Here is a 13,239-nt window from a genome sequence, read left to right on the forward strand (position 1 = left end):
ATTTTCAGATATTCGGCAATTTTTGAGTATGCTGGTTAGTTAAGCTTTTACTGTTAAAGGATGACTGCATGAAGCAATTTCCTGTCTTCTGATTTCAGAAAAGTTCTTTTTTTTTTTACTTATTTTTACTTAAATTTCTTTGCTTTCAATATCTGTTATACAATGAAAATTTAGAAAATGTTTAGAATTTTGATTTAAGTTATTTAAATATTAATATGAGTGGAAAAATAAATTGTATTTATTTTTAGGGGCCAAGCGAATATAATAAATATAGCTTATTATTATTTATTTTCTCTATTTTGAACTGAAATTTCATCATTAAATCTTGTGATATTTAGTTCTGCATAGTTTTTTTTTTTTTTTTTTTTTTTTTTTTTTTTTTTTTTCCTCTTTGTAAACTAAACTGTTATTTAAAATTAAAAAAAAGAAAAAAAAAAGGAATGTAATTGTTTGCCATGGTTGAGTAATGCTCATTCTCTCTTAATAAATACTGAATTTCTCATATGTTAAATTACAAGTCTAATTTTTCTTTTAAGGTTATGCAGTTGTGTATAATGTAATTAGACAGGTGCTTATTTTTTTCCTTAAAATGTGCTTGAAAAGTGCTTAAAAGTGTTTATTTTTTAACTAAAATGTGGCTATGAACCCTGATTTCCTTGACAAAAGGATATTTCTTAATTTTACTCTAGGTATTTTTGCCCTTTCTTCTTGTGTTGTTTTTCTTTGTCCATTATGTATCTTTGTTTGACATGTAAAACGTTCCCTTTTTAATGGTTCAGAAACACAATAATGTTAGGCTTGTGATTTCAAGAGATGATTGAGATTTTGCCGAAATATATGGAGAGGTTATCACTTTATGCAGTACTTCTTTTCGGTTTTTTTCTAGAAACTTTATTAATTCTAATTCTGCGTAAAGTGACAGCTGGAGTATGAGGGAAAGATTTCACTTTATGCTGATTTTCTGTTCAATTTTTTTTCATAGAAATTTATTCATATATATTGACACATAATTCATAGTTTCTTGCAGCTAAATTTTAATTTATTTTTTATTGTCTAGATAAAGAATGGAATGTCTTTATTTAAGTATGAGAATAGTTAACTCGTTATTTTGATGTGACTGACTGAATGACCTTTTACTGAAACTTTTTTAAATTCTTGAATCCAAGTTTTTAATGTCTTTTATGATAAGTAAATTGATTACTTTCTGTTACAGTCAGTGTCAGATATAGATATTCTTTAATTATTAGATGCAACAAATTTCCATATTCCACATAGTAAGTAGTTTTAATAAATTGTATATCAGATCTTCATTTTGTCTTTAGTCTTCAAAAACAACAATAAACATTACATTTCCATTTCCTCTTTTCAAAAATATAATTTTTGTTTTTTATTTTATTCACAATAAAAGCAGATATTTTAAAGCCTGATCACTTTGCGTGTATAGTAGGTTGGTTCTCTTTTAAAATCTTAAATTTAATTTTCTAAATAATCTTTGATGTCTATATACACTGGTTATCATAAATTAAGGAAAAATCACGATTACTGAAAAAATTACATGTAGAATTTAATGAAACTTACCCACAATATACAACACATAGTAAGGTATCAAATAACATAAAAAGAAATTACCAGACAAATATGGTAGTATAGAAATTAGCACATCTATAAAATGAACAAATCGAAGGTGTCAGTTTGCTATAGGAAAAGTACCTTCAATGTGGAATATGATCGCCTCTAGAAGCAATACAGCACATACAGTGATGTGTGATGCTTTCAATTATGCGGTGTATCAGTTCCATAGGAAGCGAGAGCCATTGCTCTTGCAAAGCAGTTGCAAGCGTGACAAGGGTCTGAGGGGGTGGATTGTGAGCAGCTAGACGTCTCCCTAAAGCATCCCAAACGTTCTCGATAGGATTCAAGTCTGGGGATCAATCTGACCACTCCATGCGCATAATTGTTTCCTGTTGAAGATAATCATCTACGATGCAATCCCTGTGTGGTCTTCTGTTGTCGTCCTGTAACAGGAAAGCATCTCCTATTTCCCGGCATATGGGTGCACATAAGCATCAAAGATGTCATCTCTATAAATTGAGCTTTCATGGTTCCCCAGTATAAAGCCATGGAGGTCTGTGCGTCCACCCAAAGAGATGCCACCCCAAACACAGACACTGCCCTTTCCGTATGCATTTCTTTCATGGGATGATAACGGGTTCTAGGTTCTCTCCATATCAAATAACACTTTCTAGACTAAACCTGGACTCATCCGTAAATAGAGCTGCCCTCTATTGATCAGGTGTTCAGTGGACATGTTGTCGTGCCCACTGAAAACGGTCCCTCCTATGGCGTGACGTGAGGAGAACACAAATGGCTGGTCGCCTCACATACAGATCACCTTCGTGAAGCCTTCTATGCACAGTTGACGTTGACACGAACCTTCTGGTGGCAGCAGCAAGGGAGGATCTAAGAAGAGTCGGAGTAGCAGTTCTATTCCTGCGTGTACATAATGTCAAAAATCTGTCATCGGTGCTCGTCGTAGCAGTTGGCCGTCCTTGGCTGAACGTCCTACATGCCGAATCTGTGGTTTGAAATCGCCTCCAAAGTCTATGAACCACAGAAGGACTCGCATTTAGCCATCTGGCCACTTCTGCTTGACTTTATCCTGCCTCTAGTCTCCCAATGTCTTTCCATCGTAGTTCTGTGGGCTTGCTCTCAAACATGGACTTCTATTCTCCTCGCAGATGACGTATTACGAGTGCAGAGCCACTAATTTGCATAGTGGAGTTTTACTCAGCTACTCTTAACAACATATTCAAATGTTACAGGGTTTGGCTTATTTTTGAGGGAGTTATCGCTATTTTTGTGATTTTTCCTTAATTTATGATAACCAGTGTATTTTGGTAAACATTCACCATTCTTTTTTAAATAGAAAGTAATGATTGTTAATGTTTTCCTTTGTTGTGATAGTAATGTTTATTGTACTATTAAATGCTTTTATTCCAAGATTCTTGCACTGTTTTTCTATTGAAAAATGAGAAAATATTTTTCTCTGGTAAAATGTAGACGTTCTAACCAGAACGTTTTTTACATGAGGTTTACATGAAGTACAGGTCTGTCAGTCATCTTGAAAATATTGAAAATCATCTAGAATATCTGGAAAAGTCAGAGAAGCTGTAAAAAAGTATATATTCAGTATAAAGTCTGAGACCTGGAATCATTGAGATTTGGGAGATTTTCGGATTTTAGATCATCTGTTTAAATGTAGTGAGATGAAATGTATAAATTATAAATATTCTTTTTTTAAGAAAGAGATATATAATTTTTTTTTTTTTTTCTGAATTGCCACCACATAAAATTAAAATGTGACTTGATATATAGTAATATTTTCTGTAATAAATATTTTCTGAAATAGTAATATTTTCTGGTTTTAAAATATACTTCAGGTATTTGCCATTCTGTTAAATAACTGGTGATTGATGCATTGTCATCACATTGTATGACTTCAGGTATATCATCTTCATTTAACATTTTTCCCATATTCTGTTAATTGGAAAATTTCAATTTTTATTTGTGATATTTGAAAACTTTCAGATTTATTTATGGCTCTAATCATCCTCACGAAATTTGGTAGCTAGCTGTATATTATGCCAAGCATTTTTAAAAATATCTGCAGACACAGCCTATCATGATCTTACAATGGCCCAGCGATCAGATTTTATATTAAAATATTTTTTGTTTTTGACTGTAATTTTGGTCTTACTGCTTCATCAAGCTACTTATATTTGCATTTCAGTATGTGCAAAGTTCTGATATCCATTGGCTGATAGACAGATGTATAGTTTTGGGAGAGGTGTAATATGGAGTTATTATTATTTTCTAAAACTGTCATTTTGATGATGTTAATAGATGGAACAAAACAATAAGCTGCTTGAAATTGGGAATTTATGGAAGAGTGATTTTGGTATGTTAACTGAACTCAAGTTCCCCAGAATTCTGATTCTTCTTTCCTTCCTGTTAGGACAACAAAAGGAAACCAGTAAGAACAACATCCGACTTCAAGTAAATTTATCTAGGGGTTTTATTTATTGTTTGAGCCAGATAGAAGAATATTGTCTCCTTACAACCATTCAAGGGTCAAATGTGTGTTCTTGGCTAATGTCAATACATCAGTTGATATGTTACCATAGGCCACTATGTCATTGCCTAGCCAGCAGGTGTTTGAAAGTGACATAGAGGAATGTCAATTAGGAGGAAAACTCTTTTGTGACACATGTTTCTTGAACTTCATATTCTGCATTTCTAGACTTAATAAAGAAAAAAAAAAAAAATGTTTGCTGGTATTCCGGATATTAGATCAATCCGGATTTCAAACTTTGCTTCCTTTCAAATAATAAAAGCTCATATTTTAATAATGCTCAGTAAACAAAAATGTCTTTCAAAAAAATTAGCCATGTAGCATTTGCTTTTTTTGTTGAAAGTATTTCACACATTTCATGTCTGATACAATTTTATCAATTACTTTACCTGTAGCTCTTATTTTTAATCTGCTAGTGGGATATTGTTCTCTGTTCTCTTTAGAAATGTAACCATTTTACTATCACTGTATGCAGAAATATGATTGCTCTTCAAAAATAAATAATGTAACTAAAAAGCCTTACATTGTGGACAATAAACATTTCTCTATACTTTCTCATTATCATGGTTCTGCCATGTAAATGATATCAAGGCACCAAGTCTTAACTAAAATCTTGCATAGTAAACATATTTACTTTTTGCATGTAATTTATGGCTGCCAAAGCAAGGAACTGGAAAAAATGGTACATTTCTTTTAAAGCCATACTGTTCATTTCGAGTACCATTTTGGCATGTTTAGGCTAATTTCTTTCTCCATGCCTTTGGCAGGTGCTAGAGGAAACAGAGAAGCCTTGATAGGGGGCAGTAGAAGAGAGTCTACATAATTTTTTTTTTCTTCCTTTCAATAAGTTTTTATCAGCTTCCACAATTTTGTTGTGCCCTTCGATTTTACCGTTAAAATGAGATAACAAGAAATTGGCACTTAATCTCTCTTATGTAATTATTCTAGTAATCTGTTGCATTGTGATTCATTTGAAGCAAATTGTGTTTTGAAAACTCAATAGATGTTAACTGCGCCACTGAAAGTGAATTAATCATATGGTGGTAATGAAAGGAATCAGTGATGAAACAGACCACATTTGTATTTGGGCATCTTTTGCTTTTCCACATGAGAAAAAGCTGCATAGCCCCTTTGGCTTCAAGTCACATTTTAATTTCATGAAATGTTCATTGAGCATAAAGATTCTTTTTTGAGTGCAATGGATTTTTTAAAACAAGTCATAAAATTCATTGCAGTTTAAAAGACAGAAAAGGAGGAGATGAAAAGTGTGGTTTTAATGAGCGACTAAAACTGTTATTTTTAGTTAATAGTTTAGTATATTTATAAAGACAGTTATTGCAAGGAATGAATCTAAATTAAGCTGGTGACACTTGGCACTGGTAAAAAAAATTGTGGCCCAGTAGAAAATAGAATAGTACCAAAAATAGAAATTAATTAAAAAACACCAAAAAAATAACTATGCCCATTTGAGCAGCAGACCTTCCTTTTGCTAGCTTTGATATGCTAAACAATTGCCATGACAGCATTCACAATGGAATGCAATAGTTCTTAGCGAGAAGCGAGAGACCCCAGTCAAACAAATCCAGGTGGGGATGAGTTCTTGGCTACCACACTTTTAGTTCAGGACTCAGTGTTAAGACCATTTTTTGTATTCACGTCCAGAGCAAGAAGTATAAAAAGTTTAACTGTGTTCTCAGGAGGATTTGAACCATAGATTTTCTAGATGACTAGATGGATTTTCTAACCACTTACACCACAAGTGCACATATGGGGGAATATAATACCTAATTACTTACATTCCCCCTTTCCTACTAATTTGATCACTTGAAAATCAGCGTAGGGTATATTAAATTTGAGCACATATACAGTGATGGCCAAAATTGTGGACACGTTTGGAAATTTTTATGTTTTTGAACTTTGTATGCTTATGGAAAACGTTACGTTTCACAAAATGCTAACTTGTATATATCATTTTAAAGAGAATTTATTACTGAATTCAATACAAAACACAAAATTCAATTATTTGCAATACAAAAAAGTTAAACAATAATAGTTATCGATATGCATTAGATAGTGATGATTGTAGTGAGTTATCAGTACTTAGTAGGGTACCCTTTATTTTTGATTACAGCTTCACATCGATGTTTCATTGAGCTGACAAGAGTTTTAAGCTCTTCTTTCGTTATTACATGTTGCGAGGAAACAATTATAGCCTCAATTAGTTCCCTTTTATTTGATGAGCGCCTCATTCAGACAAGAGTTTTCAAACGGTGCCACAAATTTTTGATAGGATTGAGGTCAGGACTGTTTCCTGGCCATCACAACAATTTAATGCTCTTTGTACGAAACCACTCTTTCGATATTTTGGCCGTGTGGCAAGGAGCAGAATCCTGCTGGAAAATAAACGAAGCGTTGCTGGGAAAGAGATCTCTGATGGAAGGTTGAAGTTTTGGTTCTAGAATAGTGTCAATGTATTTTCTGGCATTCAGTTTCCCATCGATGACATGAAGGCGACCAATACCATCTGCTGACATGCATGACCAAATCATAACACTAACTGGGTTCTTCACAGTTGCTTGAATGCAGTCAGGATGTAGCTCTTCTCCTATTCTACGTCTTACATATTTTCGCCCATCACTACCGAATAACGATATCTTAGTTTCATCACTCCATATAACTTGTGACCACTGATCATCTGTCCAATTAATGTGTTTCTTTGCCCACTGTAGTCTTTTTTTTTTTTTTTTTTTTTTTTTTTTTTTTTTTTTTTTTTTGTTGTTGTTGTTGTTGTTGTTGTTGTTACTGAAAATTGGCTTTTTTCGTGGAATTCTACCTCTCTGTCCAACATCTGTTAATCTTCTCCTGATTGTTCTTGAACTGAGAGGAACACCAGCATCATTCAGATCACTTCTGATGGCCGCTGATGACATTTTTCTATCTTGGAGACATAGTCTTTTTATTTTTCTGTCATCAATAGATGTGGTGCACCTTTTTCGGCCTTTTCCTTCTTTGTTTTTTTATTGAATTTGTCTCCTGATATCGTAAACAAAACTTTCAAATTCCAGATGTAGTCACTGAACCACCCACCTGTCTTGCAGTTTCAGGATAGGAAAGACCACTTTCTCGTAACACAATAATATTACATCTCGTTCTAGGTGTCCAATCTACTCTTTTATTTGATGTCATTGCGTCTTGACTAAATATTAAAAATTTTTACAAAAAATCCTACTTGTAATTGCAGTGTATAAGAAACAGGTCCTCCTTCTACAGAACAAAGCGACATAATGAATTGTTTCAAGTGTAAACATGATGTCAGCTTCTACTGGCAGTTACTAACATTTGATTGGTTCTCACAACAAGAACAGTGATTGGCCAGGAAAGCTAGACATTACAAACCACTTCATAACTGTGTTTTCTATTTATATTAAAGTACATATAACTTTTTTATATTGCAAATTATTGAATTTTGTGTTTTGTATTGAATTCAATAATAAATTCTCTTTAAAATGATATATACAAGTTTGCATTTTGCGAAACGTAGCATTTTCTATAAGCATACAAAGTTCAAAAACATAAAAATTTCCAAGTGTCCACAATTTTGGCCCCCACTGTAAATACACACTAACATTATTATGTTATGGATTTCAAAGGACTTATTAATTTTAGTAACATTTTCTATTAGTTACATAAAATACTTTTCTATTTGCACATACATTTTACATTATTACTCTAAATTAAAAGTCTCTAAATCATATGCTGAAAAAAACTAGAGGGGATAAATATATGAAAAAATACAGTATTTCCTTTTATGTTTAAAATTAATGTGGATCTGTTAAGGGTTTTCTAAAGATTTATGGGATGGAGTTTTTAAAAGGTATATGAGAAAGGATGGCAGATCAAATTTAAAAAAAATTTATTAGCTTGAAAGCATGATTTGTTCCGAAACGTGATTTCCCATTCTTTCACTTTTCATTCGAGTGTTGCCATTCAACAAAATATAAGATATTCATCTTTACAATTGAATCTATCTGTTATGAATTAACAAACTAAGCTATTTGAAAGCAAGAGATGTAGTTTATAAGAATTATATTTTTTTACCTTTTAATTGATTTCTTTAAATGTATTTAATTCGTGATTTTTCTAATTAAAAACATTCAATATTTTTATAGAATGATATTATACATGTCTTTTCTATTCAAATATACATTAGATATGTATCATTCTCTTGTTAGTCTAATTATCTATTCATCTAGTTTTGTATAAAACGTTTCAGTCCACCTGGGCCATCTTAATCGATAATCTCTTCTGATAAATCATATTAAACTTTAAAAGAACCTTTTGGGTTTCCATTAAAATTTGAATTCTTTCAGATTTTTTTATGCATTTAAAAATTTTAGTTTACATTCACATAAAATCATTATGTGTACAAATCTCTTTGTATATATATATTGATTAGTGTATATACCAGGGTTGGCCAAACTTCATGTCAGTAAGAGCCACACACTTGAGTTCAGGAATGTTCGAGAGCCGCATCTAAATTTTCTAAAAGCCACAAGTTCATATTCACATCACTATAGAAGTAATGGAGGAGGTTTTAAATAGAAAGAAATCCCTGATAACTTTGTAAAAAGAGTCTAAACTAATTAATTACTTCCTTTTGGACATTGAATGGTTTTAGTTTTCCATATTTCATACATATATTTTATATGCATGAGCCACACAAATTGCCTGCGAGAGCCGTATCAGGCTCGCGAGCTGCACTTTGGCCACCACTGGTATATATTGTAATTTGTAATACAAAAATAAATACTATTGCTGATAAAATTATACCATGTTTCTGCACCAGAAAAATTAATTTCATCCTGAATTAAAAATAAAATTGATTATAATTAATTGTTTATTATTAATACATTAAATTATAATAAAAACTTTCTCTTTTATAGAAACAAGCCACTACACCTAAAACTCAGCTGTGTGAGATATGTTTGCGGGAAATACCTTCAAGTGTAAGTTGACTATTTGTTTTAACTTTTTGAAATATTTCATAAATTAAACTTTTCCTTGAATATTTTATAAGTATAATAATAACAGATATATTGTTTTTCGTAATTTAGGACTAACTAATAAGTATAATAATTTTTTGAATTTTGAAACAAGCTCTGAGTAAACTGTTTCTTAATGGATTCTGTATTTGCTAAAATTAAAAATTTATCCTTTCTTCCTATAATGCTTAGAATTTTTAACTGAATTAAAAATTAATAAACATTATGATATTATATGTAATAATATCATTAATGTTTCACTATTACACTGGTTATCATAAATTAAGGAAACATCAGAAAAATAGCGATAACTCCCTCAAAAATAAGCAAAACCGTGTAAAATTTGAATATGTTGCCAAGTAAGAGTGGTTGAGTAAAACTCCACTATGCAAATTATTGGCTCTGCACTCGGAATACGTCATCTGCGAGGAGAATAAAAGTCCATGTTTGAGAGCAAGCCCACATATTTTACTGTGATAGTGACATCAGATATGTGAGATAGCCAATTCGTAACAATGACCTCCAGGCATCATTTGCCCGCAGAACTACGATGGAAAGACATTGGGAGACTAGAGGCAGGATAAAGTCAAGCAGAAGTGGCCAGATGGCTAAATGTGAGTCCTTCTGTGGTTCATAGACTTTGGAGGCAATTTCAAACCACAGATTCGGCATCTAGGAGGTTCAGCCAAGGACAGCCAACTGCTACGACGAGCGCCGATGACCGATATTTGACATTATGTGCACGCAGGAACAGAACCGTTACTCCGACTCTTCTTAGGTCCTCCCTTGCTGCAGCCACCGGAAGGTTGGTGTCAATGTCAACTGTGCATAGAAGGCTTTATGAAGGTGGTCTGTATGCAAGACGACCAGCCATTTGCGTGCCGCTCATGTCACGCCATAGGAGGGACCGTTTGCAGTAGGCATGACAACATGTCTACTGGACGCCTGATTGGTGAAGGGCTGTTTTCTTTACTACGGATGAGTCCAGGTTTAATTTAGAAAGCGATAGTAGGCGTTACTAGATATTGAGAGAACCTTGAATCCGTTATCATATGTCAAACATCCATTAAAGAGATGCGTACGGAAGAGGCTGTGTCTGTGTTTGGACTGGCATCTGTTTGGGTGGATGCACAGACCTCCATGTCTTTCCAACGAAAATCGTGAATGCTCCGGTTTATAGAGATGACGTGCTTGATGCTTATGTGTGCCCTTGTGCCAGGGCAATAGGTGATGCTTTCCTGTTACAGGACGATAACGCAAGACCACACAGAGCTCACATCGTAGATGATTATCTTCAACAGGAAACAATTATGCGCATGGAGTGGCCAGCATGATCCCCGGACTTGAATCCTATCGAGCATGTTTGGGATGCTTTAAAGAGACATCTAGCTGCTCTCAATCTGCCCCCTCAGACCCTTGCCACGCTTGCAACTGCTTTGCAAGAGCAATGGCTCTCGCTTCCTATGGTAACTGATAGACCGCATAATTGAAAGCATCACGCATAGCTGTGTGTGCTGTATTGCTTCTAGACGTGACCATATTCCATATTAAAGATACTTTTCCTATAGCAAACTGACACCTTCGATTTGTTCATTTTATACATGTGCTAATTTCTATACTACCATAATTGTCTGGTAATTTCTTTTTATGTTATTTGATACCTTACTATATGTTGTATATTGTGAGTAAGTTTCATAAAATTTTACATGTAACTTTTTCAGTAATTGTGATTTTTGTGATTTTTCCTTAATTTATGATAACCAGTGTATGATATTATTAATATTTTAATGGCAATGCTTACTATTTGGGTTATTAATTATTTACTGTTGATTATGTTTATTACTTATTATCTACTATTACTATTAATTGCGATTTACTGTCACTGTTTACAAAACTGTTGATTATTTACTATTACTATTAATAGTGATTACTGTCTTATTAATAATGTTCCACTATTCATTATTGATAATGTTCATGCATTGAACATACATTTTTATCACCATATATTGATTTGCATGCAGTTGACCAAAACCGATAATATAAAAGGAAGAATTTCTCGTATTTCAAAGTCAGTATGAGGTACTATATGATTCTATAATTAGATTGGAAGTATAGAAATATTTTAATTAAGCAAGATTAAACTAAGTAGTAACCTAACTTTAAAAATTAATTTGATATATAACGTAAAAGCTTATCTGTTTGGGTCTCATCCCAAATAACACACACAATAATAAATTTGCTGGTTCTTACTTTATTAATTCTCATAATTAAGTACAATCACTCATTATTAACTCATAGCTGTGACCAGCCCTCGTACACCTTCGATGGCGATTCTCAAACTCGTCTGATCAGAACATTACAGATGCATGGATTACATTACAGGTGCACAGGCGCAAACATGCCACCCCGCGTTGCAATATGTAGCATTCAACTATTGTAATTATGATATAGTATAAAGAAATTTAAACAAGTATTATAAACAATTTTGAATAAGTAATATTACATAAAATCAGTATTATAATAAGACATTTACCATATACATCAGCGTACAACTCAAAACAATGCAGTACTGTCAAAAGTCGTTAATCCGGACTCGTCGGGACTTCGGCGATTCCGGATTATCGATTTTTCCGGATTATAGATCATCAGTTTAAATCTCGTAAGATGGCATGTAGAAATTCTAAAATTAAAAATATGAAACCATAATTTATGAAATAAAGAACAATTATGATCTAAAGGGTATCAAAATTTACAAAAAAAAAAAAGCTTAATATTTATTTGTTTACTTTATTAAACATTTCTGTCAATGTAAGTTGTTTAAGTTGCTTCATTTTATGTGATAATACTTTCTCTTTAATTCTATAAAAAGACATAATTTCTTGTTCAGTTACTAAGTTCCGCTGTTCAAGTCCCGTTAATTGCTGTGCCGAGAATACCGACTAACTTGTCAATCGAAATTTTTTCGTTTTCACTAACCTCTCTGTCACATTCTTCATGTCTTTATCCATTTTTTGCAGCAATTCCACTTTTTGTTTGTTGGACATCGAAACATACTTTCGTTTTGTAGATCCTTTGCAAGTTCCAGCATCGGAAATTCTATTTGACATAATCGAAAGTTCAAGTTTACTTTTATAAAATTGCTCTTACAGTCTGCAAAAAATAATAAGCCTGATCCAATTCCAAGATTAAAGAACAACGCTATCTGCAACATTAACTGAAATAGATAATTAGATAATTTTAGCTTACACCGTCTGTTATACATTAAACGAGCTGGCGAAAACATATTCTGCACTTGCGCACACGCATATGCGCAGTAGTCAAGGTCTTACGCGCACGCGTAAAACGCCTGTGCGCATGTGCCAACGCGGCGCATGCACAGAAAGTTTTTAGCTTTGAGGTCCGGATTATAGATCATTCCGGATTTTGGGTGTCCGAATTAACGACTTTTGACTGTATAACATTTCAGTTACATAATGACATTTTGTGTGAAGCATATTCAATACTGCACACTAACGATAAAGACAATACTCATTTTTGTATTGGTAAGATGCATAATTTGGTAATTAGTCGTTTGAAAGTTCCAGTTTGAGGTTTTACATTGCACACGCGAACCTTTCCATTTTTACCATAAAATACTTCTATTATATGAACAACTGCCCAATTACAACAAGACAAATTATCTTTAATTAGGACCATGTCTCCAACTTGTATATTATTTTTAGAGCTTTACTATTTCTTAATCTACCTCCAACTCTCAACATTCCATTACTGTCAATGAAAGGGTTAAGATTTTTAATAGAACTTTCTCTTGGAACAATACCTGATTTTTTAAGACCATTTATCTCATTTATAAAATACTCACCCTGCACTAATTTTAATAACGCTTCTTCAGCTGCTCTCAATTCAAGCACTTGTAAATTTCCTACCTTCTTTTGTTCTTGCTTACAATTCTTATAAAACCTAAAACAAAAGCTTATAATACAAATTAATTTTAACTACTTATTATTGCAATTCAATAAATCATTAACAAAATTATTCACATTTAGATTTAAACATATTGATAGT

General features: G+C 32.8%; 1 protein-coding gene across 1 annotated transcript in view; it reads left to right on the forward strand.

The window, feature by feature from the left end:
* LOC118203603 (E3 ubiquitin-protein ligase arih1-like) overlaps positions 1–13,239 on the forward strand; it is a 96,606-nt gene that overhangs the window by 15,593 nt on the left and 67,774 nt on the right. The window contains exon 4 of the mRNA XM_035375886.2: positions 9,076–9,138. Coding sequence (XP_035231777.1) covers positions 9,076–9,138 — 63 coding nt within the window. The remainder of the gene's footprint in view (positions 1–9,075; positions 9,139–13,239) is intronic.

The sequence above is a fragment of the Stegodyphus dumicola genome, chromosome 9 (genome assembly GCF_044657685.1).
Source record: "Stegodyphus dumicola isolate Sdum_Otavi_A_Nest chromosome 9, ASM4465768v1".
In the NCBI taxonomy this organism is placed as follows: domain Eukaryota; kingdom Metazoa; phylum Arthropoda; class Arachnida; order Araneae; family Eresidae; genus Stegodyphus; species Stegodyphus dumicola.